At 39.7% G+C, this 27,368-nt stretch overlaps 1 protein-coding gene across 2 annotated transcripts in view; it reads right to left on the bottom strand.

Annotated features, from left to right (window-relative positions):
- SBNO1 (strawberry notch homolog 1) overlaps nucleotides 1-27,368 on the bottom strand; it is a 36,816-nt gene that overhangs the window by 7,135 nt on the left and 2,313 nt on the right. For both annotated transcript variants that reach the window (XM_075435106.1, XM_075435107.1), the window contains exons 2-29: nucleotides 22,876-23,009; nucleotides 22,128-22,232; nucleotides 20,097-20,406; nucleotides 17,887-17,987; nucleotides 16,621-16,717; nucleotides 15,347-15,507; nucleotides 14,343-14,476; nucleotides 14,103-14,193; nucleotides 13,004-13,165; nucleotides 12,335-12,470; nucleotides 12,152-12,257; nucleotides 10,772-10,925; nucleotides 9,392-9,574; nucleotides 9,092-9,189; nucleotides 8,253-8,404; nucleotides 7,467-7,664; nucleotides 6,996-7,166; nucleotides 6,737-6,906; nucleotides 4,793-4,924; nucleotides 3,406-3,541; nucleotides 2,877-2,989; nucleotides 2,705-2,776; nucleotides 2,125-2,224; nucleotides 1,518-1,592; nucleotides 1,110-1,256; nucleotides 935-1,029; nucleotides 632-724; nucleotides 40-177 (exon numbers count right to left, since the gene is read on the bottom strand). In XM_075435106.1, the coding sequence (XP_075291221.1) occupies nucleotides 40-177; nucleotides 632-724; nucleotides 935-1,029; nucleotides 1,110-1,256; nucleotides 1,518-1,592; nucleotides 2,125-2,224; nucleotides 2,705-2,776; nucleotides 2,877-2,989; nucleotides 3,406-3,541; nucleotides 4,793-4,924; nucleotides 6,737-6,906; nucleotides 6,996-7,166; nucleotides 7,467-7,664; nucleotides 8,253-8,404; nucleotides 9,092-9,189; nucleotides 9,392-9,574; nucleotides 10,772-10,925; nucleotides 12,152-12,257; nucleotides 12,335-12,470; nucleotides 13,004-13,165; nucleotides 14,103-14,193; nucleotides 14,343-14,476; nucleotides 15,347-15,507; nucleotides 16,621-16,717; nucleotides 17,887-17,987; nucleotides 20,097-20,406; nucleotides 22,128-22,232; nucleotides 22,876-23,007 (3,762 nt within the window). In that variant the 5' untranslated portion in view covers nucleotides 23,008-23,009. The remainder of the gene's footprint in view (nucleotides 1-39; nucleotides 178-631; nucleotides 725-934; nucleotides 1,030-1,109; nucleotides 1,257-1,517; nucleotides 1,593-2,124; nucleotides 2,225-2,704; nucleotides 2,777-2,876; nucleotides 2,990-3,405; nucleotides 3,542-4,792; nucleotides 4,925-6,736; nucleotides 6,907-6,995; nucleotides 7,167-7,466; nucleotides 7,665-8,252; nucleotides 8,405-9,091; nucleotides 9,190-9,391; nucleotides 9,575-10,771; nucleotides 10,926-12,151; nucleotides 12,258-12,334; nucleotides 12,471-13,003; nucleotides 13,166-14,102; nucleotides 14,194-14,342; nucleotides 14,477-15,346; nucleotides 15,508-16,620; nucleotides 16,718-17,886; nucleotides 17,988-20,096; nucleotides 20,407-22,127; nucleotides 22,233-22,875; nucleotides 23,010-27,368) is intronic.

The raw sequence follows: 27,368 nt of genomic DNA, 5'->3' as shown, positions 1-27,368 counted from the left end.
TTTTTCTAAGTTTAAAACTAGCATAATTTTATGGGTTACCTTCTTGTATTTCTTTTTCAGGTCTGCACATGTTTCTAGCTTGAGTTGTTTCCCAGTATTTGGTCTGTATACTAAAAAAAGCTTCTTTTTAGGATTCACTTCTTTTACGAGAATAGCGGTTTTCTTGTTATTTCTGATCTGGAAAAGAAAGACAAACCAAAAACTTTAAGTTTAAATATGCTGACAGTATCTACCCGAGGTGATTCCATACTCTGCTCTTCACAGAGTAACAGCGCGCACGTGTGTGTACAGTAACACAAGCAGTAAGGACACCTTTAGAAGACAGTATCCTTAATCCACATTAACCTCACAACTTCTCTTTAAAGTGAAAGCATCTTGTTTCTTGATGCAGGTTTAAATAAGAGTTATTAATTTGGGCTCACATTCCTACCAGAAAACATCCCGAGCAGCTAAAAAGCTTCATCCTTAAGACTTGGAAACAAACTTATGTAACATGAGTTTTAATGTAAGATTGAAAGCATTTTGCAGAACTGAACAGTAGTCCATTTGAACAGTAATTTTTCACAGGAGACAGTGTATTTGGTTAGCCCCCCGCCCCCCCACATTTCGCTAAAGAGACAGACAAGCTTACCTGTAGTGATAAATAAAATCCATCATCTGGACCTGTCTGTTCTGCCCAGATCTTCGTTGCTTCATCCCAAGACATTCCTCGCTCCACACTGATCTAGAAGAGAGCCACGCAGTGGTACGCGAATGGGAACAGGCTTTAGGGCCGCTACAGACACAGGAACTAAAGAACCACAGAGCCAAATACTGCCCAGTGACAGGCCTGGAACCTGCCTCACTCAGCACATGCTTAGCCAGTTGCCACATTTTACAAATTTGCTGGTAAGTAAGTTTTATTAGTTCAAAGAAAGATACAGAATTAACTTACTGTGTAGAGTTCTACATGTCCGGAGGTAGAATATCCGGGAGTTAAAAACTTCTTCACGTCTGCCTTCCTTACCTTCTCATCCCCAGAGCCCAAATCTTAAAAGGAAAGGACAGAGTTACTCTGCTTGGTCTGTTCTTACTGAAGTACAAGAGTACTGAAAAATTGCTTTACTCACCTAAGATGCCCATATCGTATCTTCCATTCTTTTTAGCATTTTGAATAACTGCATTTAATGTGTCAGAAAAGTACTGGAATAAAGCATTCTGCTGATGTACTTCCATACCAAGAATTCTATTCAGAAATTTCCCTATATTGTTATAATCTTAAAAAAAAGAAAAAAAGAAATACACATATTAGGTCAACAAAGATTAAATCTGATGACAACAAGCTCTCAATCAGTATTCAAATAGTCTCAAGAAGACTACTTAAAGCCATCCTTTCAGAAATGAGGAAAACATTCTGAAGTTCTCTAAAAAAGTCCCTTTTTAGATAGTTATAACTTCAGTTCTGCTGCTAGGAATCTAGTATCACGATATATGATATTCCTAGTGACACTCTAAAGATACACGAAACACAGAAATACCTTTATCAAGCGTCAGTATTCCAGATCTGTCTTCTACATTTATCAAGCCTACGCCAATCAATCCCTGACGAACATCTAGGAAAAAGAAGTTAAATCATAGCTACTTTGCCATCTAAAAATAAACCAGTGAAGTACCAGCTGCTTTAGCAATCTTGTTTCAGGATCCACTTTCAAAACTTCCAGCACCCCTCAAAATACATTACCTACAATTTCTACCCAACACATCAATAAGCAAGGCAGAACTCTGCCTTCTGTCCTTCCAGGAAGCACAGGCAGGGAAAACTACTAACAGCACTATACATGAGCCCAGAGGGGAACAACATATTGCAACAGATAACGGGAACATGAAGTTAGAGAACTGTACGTAATACTTTGGCCCAACAGATATAGAACATGCCTTATATTGAGACAGTTTACAGATCTTGGTTCATACGTGAACTTCAACATTCAAGCAACATGCATAGGAATAACACCCAGCCAGAGCCCAGCTGAGCCAGCTGATTGTTTTAAATAGTAACAATGTTTTCTAGCTCTAAAATTACTTGCGTTTTCTGCACACTAGAGAATGATCAAAAGGTAACTATTACATCCAGTGAATTACACTTACCTTTGAAGAAGTCTCCAGGAAAATCAGGAGGCGGTGAGACCATTGGAGAGTCCAAGTTCACAATGGATTTCATAACAATCTCCAAAGCGTTTCTGCCATACTGCGTCAGAAAAAGAAAGTCGCTCTAACAATGTGATCTGCTGTTTGTGCCTCAGCCCCAAGCGCACATGGTTTAACAAGCATTTGTAATTCACAAGAAAAAGTTTTTCTCTGCAATAAAGGGAACTAATTATTAGCTTTTCAACTATGAACTACACTATATCAACAGCCCAGTCTTCATTTCTAATTAGACTTGCCAAATTCATGTCAGTCGTGACTGAAAGGACACATACCATTTACTTAAGACTCTGACTGTTAGCAAATGCAGAAAAGCAATTTACACACATATTTGTGTTCCACATAGCTTTGCAAACAGAATTAAGACTGTTTACTGGCTGTCTCAGAAAGAGGCGTCCTGCCAGAAAGCAATACAGTCAAAAGTAAAGCACTTCACAGGAGACAGAAGAAATCCTTCCTCAACAGGTCAATTTGTAGAGCAAGAACCACAGCATGAGCTTTCAAACAGGAACAGAACCGTCACCTTGTTGTCAAAATTGAATCTGCTGAGGTCTCGAGTTTCTGTAGCCCGTCTGTCACCATGGGTGAGGGCTCCCTGTTAAGACACACCTTTGTAATTAAATCAAATTCCAAGAAAAAGGAATTTAAGTTGTATTTTCTCAAATGAAAGATCAGACTTCTCGAAACAATCTTACCAAGCTCTCCAGTCTTTTTGCAACTATAGATGCAAATCTTTGCTCGCCTGCCAATTCCGAAATCAGGAACACGTACTCTGGAGCAGTCACTTGGTTGGATCTATGAGTTCTTCCTGGATAATTAAGTAGAAGCACATATGTTAAACAATTCTACTTCACTGAACATTTCTAATAAACTGAATTGTGAAGAGTAAAAAACAAGCTAGAACTTAGTCCTGATGAAAATTAGTTCCTGCTGTAGTCAGCCAATACAATGTAGTACACGAACGCTCTACAATTGTGGCAACTTTCATAAAGACGCTTGATAGATGAAAAAACCCTAAGCTGCAGCCTAAGTTTGTTTGCTAGGTTTCTTTCAAAACTTTTAAGACTATTTGCTATGACTATAAAGCTGATTCTGTTCACGAGCAAAGGACATTGAAAGGGTCCTTAAGAGGTTGCTTAGTCAATCATATTTTCCATGAATTAGCAGTAAGTTCTATTAGTATTACCGAGTTTGCTAGGGGAAGGATACAAAAGAGTTATTTACCAAACTGCTGTATTGCTCTGTCAGCGCTCCACGGCAACTCCAGAGTCATGTGAACTCTCCGTCTCTGATTCTTAGCTCGACGGTCTGCTTGCAATGATATACCAGAGCTGGCAGCCTCCGAGATTATGGCAATGTTCTTTTATTAAGAAAGGAGTTAGTTAGCAATAAATCCAAGATCAAGCCTCAGTTTTCAGTTTCTAAAAAAACTTTGATTTTACTATTAATACTAACATGTGTCCAGAATGGTTTCACTGTTCTTTGGTCTTCCTATTGCAAGAAGGGGGGCGAGGGGAGAAAAAGTATGGCGCGCTCTCAGAGTTAGAAATACTAAGGCTTTTTTTTGTTTGTTTGTTTTTTGTTTTTGAGTGAAAGGAGTGGTTTTCGCTTTGCTTTTCAGCAACGCCTGCCTGTGCAGATGAAGGCAGGCAGTATGCTGCAGTCCTGCCATTCCAAAGGGCAGGTGTCTCTGATGTTGGCCTGCACAGGAAGAGGGACACAGCAGAGGGACACAGGGAGGCTTGCTCCAATAGCAAGCAGCACAGAGAAGACAAAAAGTTGCTGCCAATACTGTATAAGGAAGAGGATACGGCCATTCTAGTATCTGAATGCATGCGCCTTGAAAGAATGTAAATGTTTAGACTGTGCGCAAGTGACTAACAGGAACATGAGTATTTACTCTTAAGTGTAAAAACAGGCCACAGAAGTTCCACACAACAGCTATGCTTACTTGATTTGCCCTCTTGTGGTAGCTCGTCCCAAACGAACCACAGGGAAGTTGTTTGGATTTTTCCCCCTCCTTATCAGCTTCAATTCTACCATTATCCCTGTCTGTATTTTCTTTCAGAGTGCAACATAAAGGACAAAAGCTATCACTCCCCCTGAGCATTACTTTCCCAACCTTGTTAAGGTAAACAACCTCCAGCTTCTCCCTTCAGCCTCTCACTGAAAGTTTTTTCATACCAAGTTAAGCAGCAGTTTTCCCCGTTTCTCAATTTCATTATTTCCTCTTGGAAGCAGAGGTACACAGTAATCCAGATAAAGGTATCGCAAAGATGTGGAGGGTTTATCTGCCTATTAAACATCTGTTGATTTTACGAGACCAGCTTCAAGGTGCTAGCTTCCAGTCTGGCACACCTCTTTAGCACAGGCCTCTGCAGCCACCCAAACTACAGCCTGACCTTCAAAGCACGCTGCAGCCACATATTAGGACTACTGAACATACTGGTTTGAAAACCAAAACACACAGCAGTGAATAGAAAACGCTTTCTAACCAGTACTTATGTGCCTAAAAAGTCACTGTGGGTAATGGCAGAGCCACAACGCTAATAACTTAGTGTTACTATGGCATCTGGCAAGTTTTTCTAAGTTGTATCTCTTTAAGGACTACCTTATCTCCATCCATGAACCTCTGCTTTTCCGTGATGTTGAGAATTTCAACGGGCACATCAAGTTCAGATCTTGACTCGTAAGATATGCTGCCATCATCATTGCTTACAACTCTCCCTTTGCGGCCTGTCATCTTTAAAAATGAAAAGGAATACAAGCTCATTATGGCAATACCAGAATTATTACATGACCAAAAACTTCAAGCTATGGTGCTATCTATTCACATACCAACCTTAAAATAGATTAGGTAATTTACTCCAGCCGCAAAACTACATTAGAAAACCTGGATTATTTTTTGGTTGATGCCATTATCTGCTACGTAGAACATATATTTTGAGGTAACGCAGGAAATAAAAAGCATAACAAAGCATATTTATGTAGAAATGACACAGTATTATACTACTGTCCATACACGATTTACGAAGAGTACTAAGCAAATAAACTAAACTGACAGCTGAGACTGTCACCAATTTTAACAGGGCCTTTCAAATCGCAATGATGTTTCTGCTTGATACAGACAGGTAGCTTACTGAGGACATGATGAAGAGTTAGAATGTACCCTCAGCAAGTTTGCTGATGACACCAGACTGGGAGGAGTGGTAGATACACCAGAAGGCTGTGCTGCCATTCAGCGTGACCTGGACAGGCTGGAAAGTTGGGCACAGAGGAACCTGATGAGGTTCAACAAAGGCAAATGCAGGGTCCTGCACCTGGGGAGGAACAACCCCAGGCATCAGTACAGGCTTGGGGTGGACCTGCTGGAGAGCAGTTCTGCGGAGAGGGACCTGGGTGTCCTGGTGGACAACAGGTTAACCATGAGCCAGCAGTGCGCCCTGGCTGCCAAGGCGGCCAATGGCATTCTGGGGTGCATCAGAAGGAGTGTGGCCAGCAGGGTGAGGGAGGTTCTCGTTCCCCTCTACACTGCCCTAGTGAGGCCCCATCTGCAGTGCTGTGTCCAGTTCTGGGCTCCCCAGTTCAAGAAAGATGAAGAGCTACTGGAGAGAGTCCAGCGGAGGGCTACAAGGATGAGGAGGGGCCTGGAGCATCTCTCCTACGAGGAGAGGCTGAGGGAGCTGGGCTTGTTCAGCCTGAAGAAGAGAAGGCTGAGAGGGGACCTAATATATATTTACAAATATCTGAAGGGTGGGTGTCAGGAGGATGGGGCCAAGCTCTGTTCAGTAGTGCCCAGCGACAGGACAAGGGGCAATGGGCACAAACTGAAGCAGAGGAAGTTCCAGCTGAACCCAAGGAAGAACTTCTTCCCTCTGAGGGGGACGGAGCCCTGGCCCAGGCTGCCCAGGGAGGTTGTAGAGTCTTCTTCTCTGGAGATATTCCAGACCCGCCTGGACAAGGTCCTGTGCAGCCTGCTCTGGGTGACCCTGCTTTGGCAGGGGGTTGGGCTGGGTGACCCACAGAGGTCCCTGCCAACCCCTGCCATTCTGTGATTCTATGTTTCTTAAGTTACTGAGAAAAAGATAATTCATCAGGCTTTCCACTAATGCAGTTATACAAGTTCTTAATCTTCATTGCCTATGAAGATGAACTAAAGCTGCTTTTGCTTTCATATACACCAGCTTCAAACTGAGTGCAGCTAGAGAAATATAACACTACAAAGCAAGAGAGAAACTAGTACGATTTACCCAACAAGAAAATATCAAGAAACTAGCGGTCTCAGAAATAACCTATTTACCCATTCATAGCTCTTCTCTGTATCCTAGTGCAATCTTCAGGTTTGCTGAATGCCTCTGAATTAAAGAGAAGAGTAACATGTATTCTTATCCCTGTGAGATTACTGATTAAAACTGATACAGGTTCTCTTTAATAGATACTTGGGCACATGCAACCTTGAAGAACAACAACACTGATTTACTGCAACGAGATAGATAATGTATGGCTGCAGTAGAAAAAAACATCAATTTTTTTCTACATGTGAACATCAGCCTACCTCTGCAACATTTTCTGGACCACCCAGTTCATCTATAAGCTCATCCAGTGTATTAGGTGGAAGATCTTCAGCCAGCTTCTCCAGTTTATCAAGCAGTTCTTTTTTCATTTGTTGGGCCCTTTCAACAGCATCCTGACTTGTTACAAAGCTGCTGTTCGTGTTACTGTTTGCTGGAATTTAAGAGAGACTCTTTAAGATTTAGAATTCCACTGCCTAATTGCTAAGAAAGTGAATCAATGTCAAAGAAACTTACTCTTACCTGACGTGTTGGTACTAGATGTGGTGGTACCAACAGTGGAAGTAAAACAGCTAGGTCGTTTCGATCCAAGACCAGAAGCTAGTAAGGCACTTTGAATAGAATCTGGGTCTATACTTTTCTTCTTTTTCTTGTCTTTATTTTTTTTATGCTCTTTTCTAATTAACCAGGGATCTAAAGTTAAATAAAATTATTTTCAAAAAGTTTCAAGCATTTACCAAAAAGCCATCTTGTCCTTCGAAAAACTACATTCTCACTACAAAAGGTGAGTTACAAAAGTCTGAACTGCAGTGTGTAAGATCTACTTAAAGAAGATGCATATCAAAACTCTAGTACTAATTCCAATCTCATTAGAACCAAACTACATGCTTATCAAAGTCTTATTATTGGCTCACCGAAATAGTTAGGACAGACTTTATGTTTACTGTCTGCAAGTACAGCTACTTGCTTGGTGAAACACTTAAACTGTCTTACCATCTTCATCATCTTCACTGGATTCATCTCTGAATGGGTTGAAGTCGTCATCATCTCCAGAGCTCAAAAACTTGGAGCTCTCATTGTCACTTTCTTCATTATCTGAAGCATCAGACTCACTTTCACTCTCATCAGAGCTGCTACCTGCAAGGCCTCCTGTTTTGCGAGCTTTTTTTGCTTCTCTGCTTATTTCTTCACCTAATCCCATCACCAACATCACCCCAGAAGAAGAAAAAAAATTACTTTACACCTTGTAGTCTACTTATGAGTTTTGTTTTACCACCACTGCATACAAACTAGAAAAATATTCAGCTTCTAAAGATGTAACTGTTTAAGAGAATCTAACCCAAGTTTTAAGACCTCTCTCCCAGGATTTTTACGATCACCTACATTTTGGTAAAAGCATAATCAGTTTGAGAAGAGGAGTGGTACTGGGCTTCTCCTTACTGACCCTCAAGAAAAAGAAAGCAATTATTTGCGCAACTGTGTCAGCAAATGGTCTGACATGCACAAGGCATTTTGGGACACAGTCCCACACTACATCAACCCAATTTTGAGTAAAGTAAGTAACAATCAGAATTTACAAGTTATTTTGCTTCAGCAGGAGTTTCGAAATCTGTTAATGGAAATTTCTAACATAGGTCTTCGAGACTTGTAATACATGCTCATTCATAAATTATTATACAATATGCATATTCCTGTATTTTTTTTTTTCAGAGTTCACTCTTATGCAACTCCAAAATCGCCATTTTCACTATAGCATTAGTGTAAGAACTTAAGCATTACCTTTCCGCTTCTTTATTTTGTTCTCCTTGCAAGGGCTGTCTCTGGGTGAATTGTTATTACTTTGAGCAGTCAAGTCAATTCCCAACAAGCTAAACAGCTTCTTCCTGTCAGGAGCTGGAAAGTGCTTTTCAATAAGAGACTGGAATACTCCTCTGTTTAAGAAAAAAGGGTTCTTCAGTCGAATTTGCATTTATTTAAAGTAGAAACCTGTAACTTTTTAACAGCTCGCTTGACTTCTCTGAAGAATTATTCCTTGGGAACGTTCTTACGCAAACACTCTGTATAATTATCACCCATATTACTGTATTTGTCACTTTCTTAAAAGCAGGAGACATTTTCTTTACAGCACTGTTACACATAACTTGTTAAATGTTGTTTAAATATCAAGTGGTATTGTTACTGCTACCTTCTCATTCCTCAAAGATTAAATGACAGATTAACTTCATTTACTAAGGTCTTCAGAAAGGTAGTCTCAGGATTGGATCTGGCTCATCTGATAAAAAAGGGAAGCCATGACTGTAACTTGCTTTGCTATAAACGCAGGGCACACCTGGCAAGCCTGCCCCTCCTCCCAGTTTGAGTAGCACTGCACCAGCTGTTCACACCTGAGAACGTCATTTCAGAGTGCCACTAGAACTAGGAACTAACCAACAGCTCACCTGAGCAGTACTGTCACGTTTTATGTACAGACAGCTTAAGTAGAGAACATGGGTACTAGACAAACCAAACTTTCTATGCACTGATGCACGTTTTACCCATGAAAGGACAAATTACTACACACACTAAGTTGGATTAAGATTAGTTTTGTAAAGGGCAGTTCTAACGAACTTCAATCTTACTTTGCTGTAGAAACAAAGTCATTCAGTTCACCACCTCCTTCCTCCAAAGCTTCTAACGTTCTTGCTTCTCCTGTAGACTGCAGGCCAATAACAACACACTAAAGGACAAATGAATACAAGGCATTGTCACTAAGACAACTTGTAAGTTTATTTTTTCCTGAAATTCTGCTCATTAAATAGCCTCAACACCATAATGTACAAAAGCATGCTACTACTACATCTGAAAATATCTGTGTTATAAACAGAACCATTAACAGCTTTACACTAAAGATATTTAAAAATAGGTCTTAATCAACTCACTTTGCCATTCTTGATTTCTTCCCGAGCTAGCTGCACCACCCTCTTCACTTTAGACGCTATGCACAGGTACTTGAAAAACCGCTGATGAGCTGACCAAAACTGACCCCACATAGACTTTTTCATTCGCTGTTCTGCATCGATAAGATCGGCTGCTTGTTGAAACCTCTCTCTAGCACTGACCCACTGAAGAAGAAAACGTTAATTGCTTTACACGTCACATTTCACAGCTACACAGGTACATTTTTTAATATCCTAACAAAGACAGAAGTGAAGTCACAGTACTATGGGACTGCAAGTCAAGTAAACTCATCATACATCCAACAAAGATCACAAAAAAGAAAACAGCTACGGCTTAGTAAATTCAGAAGATAACAACCCTCATAATGAAAAGCAGATACATTTAGATTACTACCAGTGCAAACATACACAATATTTTGTCATTACCTAGTTTCTCCATTAATACATTCAGGCTAAGAAAGCAAAGAGCACTGCCCATAATTAAACATAAAGCAAGACTCCAAGAAGAGAAAAACCCCGCTGCCTTTGTTGCTACAATATTTGCTATACTAATTGTTCCCAGGTTAGGTAAAGTAAGCTCTGGACACACGTTCAGTGGTTCTTTTAAATACTATTAATTAAGTGCTGTTTTAAAGTTGATGCTACATACCCATCAAAGATAAATTTTACCCATAGTAGCTACACAGCATCAACACAGAGTTATGCTTTACCTCTTGAGCAGGTAAAGACCCTGCTCATTTTAATCTATGTCCAAGGAGTAATTATTATCTAATACAGCAGTGGTGATGTACAAGCAGAATGCGCACTCAGGAAAAAGACACTCAGGTTAGCACATGGACAAAACAATTAAGAACAACACAAAAAAGATAACCAGCAGGTGAATAATGAAAACATTAAAGGTAACCACAGCTTCGATGCTTTAGATTTGATCTGCCACGTGGTTAAAACTATCACCCCATGGTGTTTAACTACAAGTACTACTCCACCACACTGCTTCGAGGAAGAAGCACATGCAGCAGGTCTAACACTGTGCAGCCAGTTCCCACCTCAGCTGCCTAAAGGGGGAGGACTGAAGCACAAAGTTGTGACCAACCGGTGAACAACAATGGCCAAGGTCTCTGAAGTGCTGCTAAAGGCAGTGAGGATCTCACAGATCCTGAAAGACACACCCAAAACTGCAGCTTTTATGACTCAGAACAACAGTTGACAGCTTTTGCCAGGTCTTAAATGGAGAAACCTTTACACTCATATCAGACAAGATGCCATTCCCGTCTCAGACTACTTCAGGAGCATTCAAGTTTAAACAAAGTAACTGCAATCTCCCATAACTCACAGAAAGAAAATTTAACAAGGCTTTCTTACCAGTTTCACAGATTTATTGTACATTTTAACGTATTCCTGTGAAAGCAGAACTTCATCAATTTTGAAAGTTACACCGGAAAAACTCAACTGTCTTGCTATGTACATTCCTCTCAGCTTCATGTCCATAGCAACTATTTCCATGGCACCAACACCTCTAAAATAAAGTAATAAATTAAGTCAGTATTAGAATTTTCAAGAGCAGGATTTGTTAAAAAAAATGACCTCTCGCACTTAAGAAGATAATCATGCTTACAAATGTGAAAGAATGTTTTCAAAAATTGTTAGTACTGTTTCATTGAACACATCCAATCAGGGGGTCTTGAAATTTAGCCTTCACATAAAACTGTATCCCTGCTTTGTGGGTATGAAGTGTACCCCAAGAGGTATCAACACTAGGAATCAGTACCTTACAAACTGCAATTGCATAATGAAGTTGGTCCAAACACATAACAATCTTGCATCGCAATTTTATGAACTCCAGTGAAGATTTAGAATAATAAATACAAACTGTGTTAAGCTATTCAGATTTATGTTGGTATGAAAATAATTACATTAGTAGCTAACTAGTTCTCTGCAACAGCAACACACCTTTAGCAATACCTCGAGAGCACAGAGGTAGTCAACTGCAAAGCTAACCTACTCACAAGCTTGGGCCTGTAATTTCATTATTGCTCATTCGATACGTACTCAGTAATGAAGCGGAGACTACACTTGCACAGCCTAGAAAAATCATGCATCACGTAGATGGTATGCAAGAAGATGTATACTAAGCCCTACTGTAGCATTCTGAAGTGTTCAAAATTCTTTTTAAGTAGGCAAACCATCATGCTTTGAGATGCTCACCTACCAAAGAATGCAGCAGTTGCATATTCTACTGACCTCTCGCATTTAGTTTTTTTAGTAAGTTCGGAAATACGAAGTACCTTGCAACAGCATACATGATTTTTCTAACCGTGTTCTTATGCCAGAAAGCATAAGAACAAGACTTTTTCCTGTTAAACTGCCTAAGCTGAATGCATAAACATTAGAGGGTTTCTACATGCAGTGAGACATCAACTATACAGAGCATACTCAGTACATACACCGTGCTTTCATGATGAGGAGCAAAATACTTTTATTTCATAACACCCATATTTTAAGAGGGCCATTTTCCCAGCAAGCTTCTAAAGCTCTCAAAATTTTCTGTGAGCGAGGGAAACGTCCCATTTTTCACCACAGAAGATAAATTACATTTCTGCTAGATTTAGAAGCTGGAGTCAGAAGGTTTCAAGTGTGACAGGACAAGTCTGCAGAGGACTATGAGTGAGTGAAAACGAAGGAACTGGAAAGCAGAGTCAACACAACCATATGCGTTCTTGCTATAGCTCTTTGAAATCTTACCTTCTTTCCACAGCCTGAATAAAGTCACTGAATTCCCTAAATGGAGTTCCTTCACCCCATATTCCAAGACGGTTCATATATGCCATATTTCTTGGCTCAGATGCACCTAGGAGAAGAACACACTCTGTACCAGTGCCACTAAAAACATACAAAGACATTTAAGGCAAACCAAGTAGTACATACCTGTGGCACTAGCATAAACAACCCTGGCTTTTGGAAGTTTATTCTGAAGTTCCAATACAGCCAGACCTGTTTTTGTTGGTTTTGATGAACCAACAGGACACAGATTCTTAGCTTTATGACACTCATCAAATACAATCTGAACCATAATTAAGGAAGAACTTTGTTCCACTTATTTTTAGAACGGGCACCTAACACAGAAGACAAGAAAATCTGCTGATTACAATAGGTGGCAGCAGTAAATTGTAAACTCAAGATGACACTACCGATACTTTTCACTAAAAACTTTGGGAAAAACATTTAGCCAGTAAGTACTTAAGAGCAGTTACCAACACATGAGTTCTTTAAAATGCTGTTGATGCTCCAAAAAATTTATGAATCCATTGGAGAAAATTTCAGTGTAAACTTGAGGTTCTTAAACATCGTATTTTAGTTTTATATGTTCTTTATAGAAAAAGCAGAAGCTTCACTCTTGTACCAGAACTGTGTGGCAACAATATAATGGTAGCAGATTTGGCACAAAATTTGTAAAACTTCAAGTCTGGTGTCAAAGCATACACACAATCACTGTTACGAATAAAGAACAATACCTAAAACTACAAGATTGTCTCTAAAGATGTAAGCTTAAATAGCTGTTCGGTTACAGCCAACCGAACTCCAGATAAAGGATACAACTCCATCGAAGTCTTCACCACACCAGTGAAGAAGCTGCTTTAATCTGGTTTTGTATTTACCACCAGACTGACTTTCACCAATAAGAGAAGAATAGGTAGCAAAGATGACACCCTTCTTCACACTTCCATTATGTTTGGAAGAAATTTTCCCGTACTTGAACTGCAATAAAAAGGTAAAAAGTTAAATAAATTATTCTAAAGAGATCCCTCCTCAAACCCACCTACCCTATGATTAAGGCATGCCGGTGGTCTTAACGCGTGTACACTTCAATATCCCTACATCGCGATTCGGGCGTAGGTGGCATGCGGTAATGCGGTGAAGGGGATATACGGGGTCTTACTTACATATATACTTAAGGAAGACTACATCTGAGGCCTGAAATATTAACAGCCACATTCTGTGACTTCACTGTCTCCTTTCTTTAAATACAATGAAGATTTTAGTTTCAATACATCCCTTAGAGCTAACAGATCAAGTGTATTTACAGCTGCTTCCATAGACGACAATTTCTGAAGATTTGCTGCATCTCAGAAATGAAGACTTCAGAAAGCAAGAATACTAACTTAAAACAAAGTTCAGCGAATTCAACTAGTAATCACATTTCACAATTTATGTAAGCAGCTAATCCTGAGCAGAGGCACAGTCTCCAAAAATAACTTCACACGCTACTGCTGCTTTAATAAATTACTGAGAAAGTCTCTTATTCAAGTATTACATAAAAAATGTATTGCATGTAAAATGTGCGCTGGGAGACAGAAAGGAAAAAATTCAAATGCTATGAAGTCTAAAAGATTTAAAGACTATTTCCACTTCCAGAAAATACTCTACTAGTAGTATCAGTAGTGGTTTGAAGAGTAATGTTTTTCACAAAAATATCACCTGCTAAGACTTAATCCAACAAGGGGCCTATTTACATGATTAACTTAAAGCACTGCGTGGTTCTTCATAAGCTTAAGGCCTGCCAAACAAGACCTAGACAGCAAATTTATTGGAATTCGTACATTCTTGCTCTTAAAACAGTCAATATGCACAACTTGTCACACAAGCGTACCTAAAGTTTTGCCTCAACTGTACACATAGTAAAAAGTTTCCACACCTTGTTTAATGAATGAACCAATATGTTTTTTGCTCCGATATCTCTCAAATCTCTTTCAGCATCGTATTTCAGATCATTTGACACGCTAAACCTGAAGATATAAAACAAAGCACAAATCCTGTAAGTTACAGCGCAAGTTCAGAAAGCAGTTACTAGAACATTTGTCAGAAGACTGATTACATTGAATTTAACCACTACAGCTGCTACAGCATCTGCTCTAACAAATCCTGACACACTTACCACACTGCTCTTTTTCTGCCTAACAGGTAATTTTCATAGATTATTCCAGCTATGGTCCTTCCTTTTCCTACACCAGCACCATCACCTATCAAGAATCCAGCTCTGTCTCCATTGGGCAGGAATGTTTCATGTTGCTGTAGGAGAAAGAACAAAATACTTGTACCCATTCTCCAGAACACATCACTGTGGATTGTCAGAAGTGAGCAAACATACGAAACATCCTACTGGATGAGATCAGTAGCGCACCCAGCCAAGCAGCCTCCTGACAGCAGGAAGAGGGGTTTTTATTTAGGGAGAGCATACGAGCCCAATGGCTTTATGTGATCCATTCTCCCCCTTCTTCCCTCAGCTCCTAGAATTGCTGTGAAATTGCTGTACATATCTGTCTAATCCTTGTAGTGACTACTACCAGACTGGCTTCTTGATTATGTAAACCTTGATTTCACTCCCCATTTCTTTTTCTCCCCTTCAGCCTGAGGCATCCCAGCCTTGTTCACCTCTTTGCAGGAGGCAACTTCTTCCCTCCTGTGACCAGAAGTTAGCTGTCCTCTAACTTCACTACCTTCCTGCCTGACACGCAGAGAGCGCTGCACGCACAACATCTGATGCAGACCCACTGAAATTTAATACAGCAGCAAAGTAACAGCCAGTCTTGCTCCCTGCACCCTTCCCAATGATGCCAAACAGCATTGGCTTTTTTAGCCTGCTGCTACTGCAGCCATTAAGTTATTTCAGAGAAATAAAAATGATGACTAAGATGCCCTTCCTGAGTTTTAAGACAGTCTGAGATCAGCATCATGGAAGTGGTTTAGACAAAGCTTTCCTACGTGTATTACATCACATTTATCTGAACCAAAGCTCACCTGCCACCCTCTAATGCAACTCAAACCTTTAAGCTCTTATTATTTTATCTCCTTATAAAACTGACATAGCTGCACGTCAGATAGCAGTTTTTCTTCTTAAAGTCTATGTTAGCTTTTACACCGTACTAACGTCTAGCATACCTGGGCTGCGTAAGTGATTGCTTCAAGTTGCAAAGCTGACAACCAGCCACTATCAATTGTTTCTTCTGATATTGATGTCTGGTACCACACATCAGGAGGAGTTACACTGGATAATGAGCTGGTTTCCACTACTGGGTCAGGATGACGTAGACCAATTTTTACTGGTTGAAAAGGGAGGAGGAAGGAGAAAATGAAAACATAAGAGTCTTGTTGCTGCAGCACAGGTTATTGTATTTACCAAAACAATTTACAATTGTCCACAGCAAAGGCTGAACTTGAGAACAACTATGTTTCACTACAACAGTACGTCAAGTGTTAAACAAGCTGCATCGTACCCAAAGGAACACATTAACCTGAATTTATATAACTGCAATGTTAACTTTGCTTCTCTTCTCATCACCTTCCTCCAATTTTTATGAAATTAGATAAAATTCAGTTATTAGAAAATGAAAATATTTTTATACTTGACATGTTTGAGGAAAAACTGGTCTAAACCTTGCCTTCCCAAGAGGCCACAGGCAGCCTCAAGATGCCAGAATCACAAAAGCAACATTCTTCTCACTATTTATATAGTGCTGTTTTTAAGCAGTATGAGAGGAGAAAAGATTCGGAACAGACATGGCTTAATTGCTGACAGATCTCGTCAGTGACAATAAAAATTAACCATTTAGCTACAAACTCCATGCAAATTTTTTTGCCTTGTTTTTACAGCAGGTCAGCAATGTACCTAGAAAATAAGGCAACAGCTTTTTATCATCGATTATGATAAAGAAGATAATGGAGAAAAAAGGATATGGCAATTAGCAGCTGTAAAAGATTCACTTTAAAAAAAAAAAAGCTCTAACAAGTCAGTCAGGAACAATGCAGGAAGAATGTGCTTAGGGCAATTTCACACCAAAAGACTCAAACTAGATTCTGAAGTGCAGCAGGGATCACTTAATCCCTTCACAGAATTTCCTCTGCTGAGACACAAAGCATCATAACATAGGTAAAAAAAGGCCTCATCTTGGTTCAGCTGTATTTCTGAAAGAAGCATCACTCAAAGATACACTATAGAACTGCTTTTCTATTAAAAAAATCACATACTTTCCAAAACTAAGTGCTATAGAAGAGAATATTTCCTAGGAAAACCCACCACAAATTCAGGTTCTTTTTACTTGATTTGGATAGTAACCTATCTGGTTTTTTTGGTGTTAGTAACTACAGAGGTGTAAATAACAAATTAGCTCTCAAAACATTTCAACCTTTTGACATCACAAAACATTAGGTCGTACATTTTATTGGCATATACTCGGCGTAAGTTTCTGCATGGCCCATTTCTTCTTCATCTTCTTCCTCAGGTTCTTCCTCTTCCTTTACTGCTGGCACTTTCTAGAATAGAGAAATACCTGCATTAGTCAAACAGAACACTGTTAATACCCTATGTCCTGGAAATAAACCTGAGGAATGAAGTGAGCACAAACTTGCACCTGAATGTTTTAACACACATACTACATGAACCAGTGAGCAGCTGGGAAAACTACAAATGGAAATGTAGATTTCTGACACTCTGAACAACCCATCAAAGACAAAGTCAGGGAATTTCCTCTCCTTTGCAAGGAGATTAGAGTACTCCAAATTCACATAAGCAGAATTAAAAAAGAAACACTTCTTACAGCATATTAAATCCAAACTATGACTTAAGAGAAAACTGCTTTGACAACACAGCAGCTAGTTAACAGCCAAAACCTAACGTTCAAGTACTCCCATGAATTCTCCTGCAGTTTCACATTCATTACCTAATCTCACGACTTCAGGGAATAGTTACAATAGTTACAGTTCTATCCGATATTCTCCGAAACCTGACAACTGTCCCTTTTTTACTGGGATCTTGATCAATGTAAATACATTAATATTTTTTAAGTACTCACTAGATGACAAATCAAAAACCTTCCACAATTATTAATTTAATGATTAACATGAGAAAAGTAACCTGAAAATCCTTCTGTATGTGAGTCACTCAGGAGCACTGTTCATCACAAACTTCAGCCTGATTCTAGCTATCAGCGAAGATGCTGAAACTCAAGTGTTTACATTACCACATGTATTTTTATTAGATTGAGAATACCAAGTGATACTCAATTTACGTCTTAAATCAAACTGCCCAGTGGGTCAGCCACACTAGAGAAAGTCTTCTAGCTTCTTCATTGCTGAATGAGGATATTTTAAAGAAATGTCTTGAAACACAGAGCAAGCGACATGTTCATCAGCTTCAAGGGGAGCACACCCTTCTCTGTCCACACAATGAGGTTCTGTTAAGGACAGTAATTTCTTGAAATTGTCACTGACTCTATAGGTAGTCCACTCCACAAAGCTGTTAGTTTTAGTCATCTAACCAAGTATTCACCTTGTGGAGAAACTAACCTTTCGAACAAACAGATGCACTCGATAATCTTACCACACAAAAAGGCCTATATGAGTAACTACTGAAACTACTCACAGGTGGTTGTGGCCAAAGAAATGTACATTCATTTAGCAAATTAACCATTTGTATTACTTACCATAGTAGGTGAAAAACTTCTCATTTTAATATCATTTATCCATATTCTTGCTACCTCTTTTGTGGAAGTCTCCTTCTTCGCTGCACCATTGCTTAGATCAGCTACAAAAGAAAAGCTGTGTTTTATAGGAATTCCCTCCAAACACTGGCTCAAATTAAGATCCTCCTCTTTTAATGAGCTAGAAGTTTAAAATGTCCAGTAGCACATTGATGCTTCAAGAACGCAACCAATGTTTTTGTCCAAACTAAAAAGTCTCTGAGCAAGGAGTTAAATCATCTCAGTTCTTTCACTGAGGAAACTTCCCATGCAATACCACCGCATCTGACAGTTGCGTATTAGTTTCAATATTTTTAAAAAAATATTTTGGGCCTTCACCAAATCTATACATAGTATTTAGAAATACTCCATCTTGTGAGCCTTTGAAGTTTAACAACAAACCAGAGAGCCCAGTGTTTCAAGAGAAATGAACTTACCTGGCCTGGTAGCATTTACCACATTAGGAGAAACTACAATTATTTCTGTAAAACAAAAAGCCAACACTTTGGACTTAATTGTTTAAAGTTTATAACAGGATCCTTCAAGAGGACAATTTATTAACTTTCCTGTCCTCAGCCACATTTAGAAACAACTGGCAATAGGGCTCAGCACAAAACTAAAAAAATTTACACAAGGATAAATGTAAAACATTGAAAGCAGCTGTCAAGCTTCCATCATGTTGACAGTCAACGCATGTAATAAATTTAGCACAATTGCTCTAAAAAACAATTAAGACAATTGCACAAATAAAGTTTTCCTCAAAGAGGTTGCACAATTTAACTTTTTAATATTTTCCAATCTAGAACTCCTGCTGCCTGAATTACATGAAGTTTCCTTCAAAGACTCTCTCGAATTTTCTACAAGTATTTGTCAATTTTTTATAAGCACAAAGATCCAGTAACATCAGCACACAAATAAGATTAGCAAAGCAGTTCCAGAACTTGCATGTCTCCTCTTCACTTTACACAGAAGCTACAGATCCAACTATTTCCTGCAGCTATGCCATTATGACAACTACTGTGTATTGATGTTACCTATCACTTATGTGCTTCTGCAAGTTTCCATTTAGCACAAGGGGGATAAGTCAGTCCTATAAGACCTTCTCCCCCTCTTCCTCCTCGCTCCTTTACCCCCTGCCCCAAATGCAGCTAGTGTCTTAACTGCATTTTTGTCAACCACTCTGTAACAGAGAGCAACAAACATGGCGGCACATGCTTTGTTTCAGTCCTACACAGCTTCATTTATTGCACACTACCTGTACACAAAAAAATAGGTTACTTCCGACCCTGCCTATAAAATCAGTAAATTTTCTTTCAGAGACAATGAAAATATAGTAATCCAGGAAAAAGCCCACATCCCTTTCAGAAAAGGCAGCAATAGAGGTATTTTCAAACTCAGCCTGTCTGATCTTAACCTCATGCTAAAACTTGAAAGACTCAAACCATAAAAATACACACACGTGCAGCCTTCCCCTTATGTTAAGCTGACCGTACAAGCTGCCCACATATTAGAAATAACATACAAGGAAAGATTCTGAAAGGAATCACAAAATGAAGATTTGGAGTGTGGTAACAAAATACTTGCGGCATTTATATTACCTCCACATTTAAGGAACATGGAAACAAACAGTACATTTTTAGGATTTAAGTTTTTAAACAATAGATCCTATACCTCCCACAAAACATACAGCCACAGAGATTTTCTCTCAGGAGATGCTCCACAGAAACACCCTATCACAGGAGCACTAACACGTACTACAAATCTAGTTTGGAAGATGCAAAAAGAGTACTCATTTGTCATCATTGCACAGCAAGCATACAGTAGAACGGCAACTGATGTAGACTCAAGTAAGATAGCTAAATCAACTTCAGTAATGTTCATGAATTAATTTTACCAATTTGCCAGCTGCAATTTAAAATGTCATTTTCCTCATTCCTTGCAGTAAATCAAGAGCTTGCTTAAAAAAAACCAAACACCTGTTATTTTGTATTCCTTCACCATGAATTCTAACACTAATAAAGTTAGACTAGAATTTATCAGGTTTTCTGGACCATTTCATTTTACTGCGATATTCTACCAATCAATGAAAATACAAGATATACAAAGATCTTCACGTTATATTACTTCACTATTTGTCTAAAATACTGTAATTACGAAGAAAGATGAAAACTCACTTGCTGCCGTTGCTACTGGTTGGGCAATATTGGGAGGTGGCTTCAACTTCATGAGTTCATTAAGACTATTATTCTTTAGCAGATCTTTCAGCTGAATCTGGTCCTTTGAAGGTGTAGAGGTCAAGGCATTGCGTACTGCTGGTGCTGCAACCGAGGGGCGAGTAGTTGTGCTGGTTTGAATGATTTTTGCTACAGTGATAGTCTGCCTCGTAGTTGTAACAGGTGTTGTTTTTGTCATCACTATTGTAGTCCCCAAAGTTGGAAGCTGATTTATTTGATTCAGCACAAAGGTCGTGGTGGATGGCGGTTGCTAGCAACAAAGAACCAGGGGAATTTTCAGAAGACAGTGGTGAAAAAAGCAGACTTCATTAGCCTTTCATCTGAAGCACAGGATTCACCAGTTCTTAAAAGACTCTTGTAATAAGAAATGTCTTCACACAACATGCTGAAGATGCTAAAGTAATTATCTTATGGTGCACCAGGCTGAGCAAGAAGTGTCTACCTATCAATACACTGATTTTTTTTAATAGTATTTTTAAATTTTAAGATAAGGGAAAGGAAACAAAAAAATACGGTGAAGGATTCATCACCTAGGTACAAGACATGACTACTACAGGTACATGAACCCCAAGCTGAAGACAATTCCCAATACATAAACTAGCTGCACAGAGAAAATAGCTTGCATTACTTAAAGTGTACGTGCAGTCTTTCAGACACACTGCACTACATCCACCTTCCTGCAGATCTGCTTTTTATATTCTCATTTTAGGTGCAACCACCACGACTACAGTGCTCAAGATTATCTGCAGCTAGAAAAGGTGCTACACAGCTCAGGCACAGGAGACAAGTTTACATAACCTCCCTATCCCCAGAATTTGCATGCAGAGGAAGTAAATGGCACATGGGACATCTCAAAATGTTTTTCTGCATGCTGCTGGGTCCTGCTTTGTGCTCCTTGTCACAGAAATTGTATCAACGTGGGAGTACGCTAAGCTTGCGTGGTCTCCGTGCAAGCAGAACTAAGACGATGGCCAGCTGGCACTTTACAGTCCCGCGTCTTCTGTTGCATTTCACTAGTACACCATAATGAGTTCACATGGCAAGGTTTTGGTAGTGGAGGCGGCTTCTGTGTGAAGATGCCAGAAGCTCCCCCACGTCTGATAGAGCCAATGGCAGCCTGGTACAAGACGGGTCCACCGCTGGCCAAGGTCGAGCCCACCAGCGATGTTGGTAGCACCTCTGCCGTAGTATATTTAAGAAGGGGTAAAAACTGCTGTGCAATCAGCAACTGGGAGAGAGGAGTGGGAACACGAGAGAGAAACAACTCTGCAGGCACCACGGTCGGCAAAGCAGGAGGGGGAGGAGGTGCTCCAGGCAGCCCACAGTGACACAGGCTGTCCCCCTGGAAGTCCATGGTGAAGCAGAGATCCACCTGCAGCCCATGGAAGTCCATGGTGGAGCAGGTGGATGCACCTGAAGGACACTGTGACACCGCAGAGAGGAGCCCATGCTGGAACAGGTTTTCTGGCAGGACTTATGGCCACAGGGAAGATCCACACTGGAGCAGTCTGCTCCTGAATGACTGCACCCTGTGGAAAGGGCCCATGCTGGAGCAGTTCCTGAAAAACTGCAGCCCGTGAGAAGGACCCAGGTTGAAAAGTTTGTGAAGGAGCTGCTGGAGCAGGAGGAGGAAGGAGCAGCAGAGACGACATGTGATGATGCCGGGAGTGAAGCTGAGCCCAGGAAGAAGTGAGGGGTGGGGGAAGGGTGTTTTTCGATTTGTTCTTTTTTCTTACTATCCTACTCCATTGTTAACTGGCAATAAATGAAATTAATTTCCCCAAGTTGAGTCTGTTTTGCCCGCCACAGTAATTGCTGATCTCCCTGTCCTTATCTCAGCCCACAAGACTCACATTTTTTTCTCCCCCGTCCAGCTGAGGAGGGGGAGCAATAGAGCAGCTTAGTGGGCAGCTGGTGTCCAGCCAAGGTCAACCCACCACACATACACAATCCTGAAGTACCCGTTCTTACCCGAACATTTAATAAGGTTGGAGTCGATACAGTCTCTGGTTCTTGTTTCACAGCAGCTGTGGCCTCAGTCTCCAAGCCTAGTTCTAACGCACTAAGTGGCACTGACTGCAGAGGAAAGAAAGCATGCATCAGGAAACACATTAGCAGGGAAAAAAACTTAACACTAAATATCCACCCACAAAATGAAAGTTAATGGGGAAGTCCTTAACTGTGCTCATTAATAAAGGTTTCCCTGACAATAAATATCAGGTGGTTGATTTCACATTCAAAGAAGCTAAACATACAACATCTTGTTAGTTAACTGTGGTGAAAATGTAATTAGTTTTGTGACATCAAGGTTCAACATACTACTGTTCCAAGCCCATGTCTGAGACAGTTACGTTCCTTCACAGTGAATACTGTCCCGGAGCTTAAACTCCATGTCATATTACACTTTTTGTACATTTTGCAGGAGAACAGCTAGGCTCCAGCGGTATTAAGAGTTCTCCATGGACACATGACAGCATGCCCCCATTTAGCCCAGAAGTTAAGTATATTGATGTTCATACTGACCTCCATAGCGTATTTCAGACTGTTTTTTGTATGAAAGTTTAAAAATCAATTAGCAAGTCATTTTCTAATCTCAGGACTACAAGGCAAGAAATTTATGAAAACTCCACATTCTTTAACCATTTTCTATGGACACCCGCCCCCAATACAAGCACAGGCTCTCATGTCCTTTAGCAAATGACCGTGTTCTTGTTTTAACCTGCTGAACAGCTGGAGTCGGTGCTGGATTTGCAAGAACCACGTCCGGAGAGTCAATATCAAATAGATCATTTGGACTGATTCCACTCTCACTCAAAGCAGCAAGCAACAGATCTTGTCCTGGCTCCACCATCTCTAAAAAAACCAGAACCATAATACAAGTTACATTTGTAATTTTTTTTTTTTAATTTTGTGCACACACCCACTCACATTTAAATCTCCCTTTCCTGGATTTAAGGGTATATGCAATGCATTTTCTTGTATACATAGAGTTTCACTTTCTGTATTTGCTCTGGCTCTCTGGCTCTTTTGTTCATCTGTACATTTTTTCCTCTGTTTTGGTTTTTCACATCTTTTCAATACACTCACCACATTTAGAAGCAGGAAGAATCAAATAGTTTACTACACAAAATGCTATCATACCCATAAAGCTAAAAAGAAAAAAGATGCCTTTTCTAGTCTTCATCACACTGCATTTTTCAGCATTACAAGAAACACCAAGAGGCAGAAATGGTGAGACTGTATTATGCTAATGATATGTCTTTGTCAGTGAAGCACACAGCACGAGGGAAGCACAATTAAAACTCATTTATTTTATCTTGTAACAACAAGTTGGTGATAAAAAGCTTGTAAGGAAAGCCTTTATTTCTTGCTTGCCCTTAAGTTAGGTAGCAATTCATTCATTGGAGAAATTTTGTTCTGCACAGTGGAAAGAACAAACATTCCACTATTATAGTATGTTAACTACATATTAAATAGGACACCAATATGAGGTCACAGACCCCTTTATGTGTAGGACAAGCAAAATTAATTTCAAAAAGCTATTCTGGACAGTGTAAAAACTCATTAAAACTGCCCACTACTCTGTGTTTTAAGATGAAGAGGTAAGATAAAGTGTTTTGCTTCCTGAAGAAGGAAAGCCATCTGCCGTAGTACCAAGACAAAAATTAAACGAGTCCACACAACTTGAGCTGTCACTTCTGTATTCTAAGACACACCTTCAGTAGAAATTCATTCCAGTCATTTTCCACACCCCCTGTAACGCCCACTGCTAACAAGCATTAAAAACTAACAAAGCTGAACACCTACTCTAAAGCAGAGAAGAGGACAAAAATACTTATTGGCATTTTAGATACACTCATTCACAGAGACTCCGAAACAGCATTCACTTGCTTATCCTTCTCTACACATCCAGCTAAGCCACAGCCAGCTGGCTGGTCACACATTACTTAGCACATTCGGCAGAACAGGTAATTCTTGTCATAAGTAAAGCCTCAGGCACTTACTTCTTATTCTTCCCAGTTTTAGTCTCTCCAATAGCAGGGAGAAACCTTTTAGTGGACTAACACAGAGATGGTGGCACCACAATTGTAGCAGTGGATGTACGGTAGTGGGACAAGGGGAAGATATACTTTTAGGCATCAAAGACTGTACTACCCAAAAGAATACGGAAGCAACAAACAACAACTGGTGGGACAGCTACTGACCACATGCAAGCCCATTAAACACCACTTGCTGTGTCAGAACTAGACTCTGCTTTGTTTGTTTTTTTTTTAAAGGCATTTGAGGTGATCAGATAAACTGGCAGAATGGCCCAGCTTGTAGCTATTGGGTACAGAAGACGTTAAGAAATTAAGACATCTAGCAGACTTAATTAACATGGCAGCTCCTTCAAAGGATGTCACCTCCTGCTAGTCTGTCTCCTAGAACCTTGAACAGGTCAAGTAAAATGACTAAGAACAGACCGTTAGCTTCACCTTTCAGCAGGATGAAGCCTCATGTCCCAAAAAAAGGGGACTATGCATATATTAATTGGGTAGGATAAAACCTTAATTTTTGTCAGCCTAAAATACCAACAGCAATCATCATGGTTAAGTTTAGAAGCTTATAGCATTGTTTACCAATTAGAAACAGGTGAGAGGAGAAAGATTAAGTCTGTAGATGGTAGTTTTAGCATATCGGTACTTTTGGTGTTACAAACTTCAGAGCAGCCATTGAAGGTGCATTTCTCTACAGAAGGGGAATTAACAAGGGTTACCCCACCAACCCAGCATCTCCAAAGTGCTTTACCATCACGACTGTGCAGAATCAATCTGGGAAAGAGGCACGAGAACTCTTTCACATAGCGCAACACTCTTGCTCAACATGGTCAAATAAACAAAAATGTCTAAGGAAAAAAGTCAGTTATATCATTGTTCAGCCTGCATGTAGTTTTGATCACGCCATCTCTAAAGGAAGGTATGACTAAAGTTTGGTTGAGACATAAGTAGCTATACTGAATAGAGGCATGGAAAGTCAGAAGCTCAGGGCTGTTTACTTAAGAGATCCAAGACAAAAAAATTACTCAAGATAACTTCTAGTCACTCTTGCAATATATGAAAGAAACATCTTTCTATGAAGTTGAGACTCAAAGCAAAACCAAGGCTAGAAAAAACCACACCGACATCACACAAAAACACATCTTGCCCAACCACCCTAAAATGGTGCCACAACCTATCAAGTCTGTTTCAAGTCAAGTTTAACACATCCACAATGACACCAAACTCTGCATTTTCATCCTTTTAAAACACAGCCTCCCTCAGTTTGGAAAAAAACACTCACAGCAGTTACACTTTAATTGCTTACTTCAAAGTTTTCACTAGATGACTAGTGATAGAAACTAGTAGAGCAATTCCTACAATTCCAGAGTAAGTATCTTCAGTTCAGAAGCATCCCCTTCCTAGCAGAGCTGTTTTCACACACAAATCCCCCAGCTGTACCTCTCTCCTGCTAACCCCCATTTTAACAGTCTTAAAAAATTAGCAGTTGCTAACAATCCAGCAAACAGCTAACTAAACCAGCAATTGTTTATTTGTCTGTCAGACAGTTTGGACAATGAAAATTTGACTAGTTTCACTTATTTTGTTTCTGTACACTAGGAACAAAGCTGCATTGTTTGAAACTGGAACAAAAGGAATTCTGAACTTCTAGAAAGTTTACATTAAAAAAGTCACTGAATACTCAACTCCAATTTTAGGCTTTGTGAAACTTCCAAGCACCACTGCTGCTCTCCCTACCCCCTGTTTTAATTTAGTAAGGAAATTAAATGAGTGAACAAAAAAAACCCACCAGGAAAAGCTACATCGCAATAGCTTAGTTTATTTTTTTGTAGCATATGCTAGTCAAGCCTAAAACATTATCAAGCTGAAACAGCTCCATAATCTTACAAGGTAGGAGGCTCCTTAGTTGACATAAGCGAAAGCGACTTTATCAAGCTCTGCAGCTCAGCTTTGGCAATACTATATAAGGACCTATTTGCCACATCTTAAAAATCTCCAAAAGAAAATACTTCTAAAAAAGTTGTGAATATTACAAGCTGTTCCCTGAGCATTTCACCAGTCAAGAAACTGTTCTGAGCATGCAGAATCTTGCAGATAAGGTCGTCTATGTTTAGTCAGGCTGTCCAATGTCATTGAGCAAGAATCAACCTGTTAGATAAAACTAAAAAGATATATTTATAAAATTTCAGCACTAGCGGTATCTCATTTTCTTTGTATTAAAATATAAACTGCTGCCATTTCAGGAAAGGCTATCAAAACACACCAAGCATTTTTGTAAGGTGTTCTTCTGCTGAAGAATATAGCCTAAAACTTTGATAAAAGGACAGTTTTGCTACTACTACATATTATATAAATAATTTCTGATTTAACAATACAAAACCAGAATGCCATGTTTAATATTATGTCATGTATCCATGCCAACCTGGCTCTCTCCTTCCCTCCATTTTAGCTTTGGTACAAAGAAGCAAAACAAAAAAAGGGATTCTAAAACACATGTCGAGCAACCTGCTCTCCATTTCCCCCAAGAAAAATAACGGTAGAATCCTGAACAATGAAAAGACTTTTGATTTTTCTCCGAGTTACACGTTGCAACACCGTATACCTGAAGGACTTTTTAAAAAGTAATTATGAACTACAGCATCACAACTCAGCCCAAATGGAACATCACACCAACCAGGTGCAGCAATTTCCCCACCCTTCAGACAACTGGCCTCTGCGGCGTACCCAACCTGCACACTTGGGTTTCAATGCCTGGCCTGGGACACCAATGTAGTTAAGCAATCTTGTTCTCCTTTTATTGGAAGGGTTTTCCCCACCGGCTTTCTGAGGAATGTATGTCACTTAAACTATACTGGAAATCATTTAAAATATCACACAAACTCTGACGTAGTAGAGATGAGACAGGATGTCCCCCAAATTCTCTGGCTGTCTAAACTGTAACCTATTATCAACCTAGAAATTTCACATCCCCATTTGCAGCCTCTCATAACATTGGTGTATGAGCTGCTAGCCCCCAAACCCACACAACAGGATTCTCTGGATATCCAGATGGGTTCTGCTCATCTCACAGCTTCTGGCTCCAGAAGGCAACTTGGGTAACAACAAAAAATTAAAAAAAAACAACCAACCCAATCCCTTCTGGTCCTTTCCAAGTCACCATCCAATCAAAGAGTAA

Source organism: Opisthocomus hoazin, chromosome 13, assembly GCF_030867145.1.
Source record: "Opisthocomus hoazin isolate bOpiHoa1 chromosome 13, bOpiHoa1.hap1, whole genome shotgun sequence".
Classification (NCBI taxonomy): domain Eukaryota; kingdom Metazoa; phylum Chordata; class Aves; order Opisthocomiformes; family Opisthocomidae; genus Opisthocomus; species Opisthocomus hoazin.
This window is presented reverse-complemented; position numbering and strand designations above follow the sequence as displayed.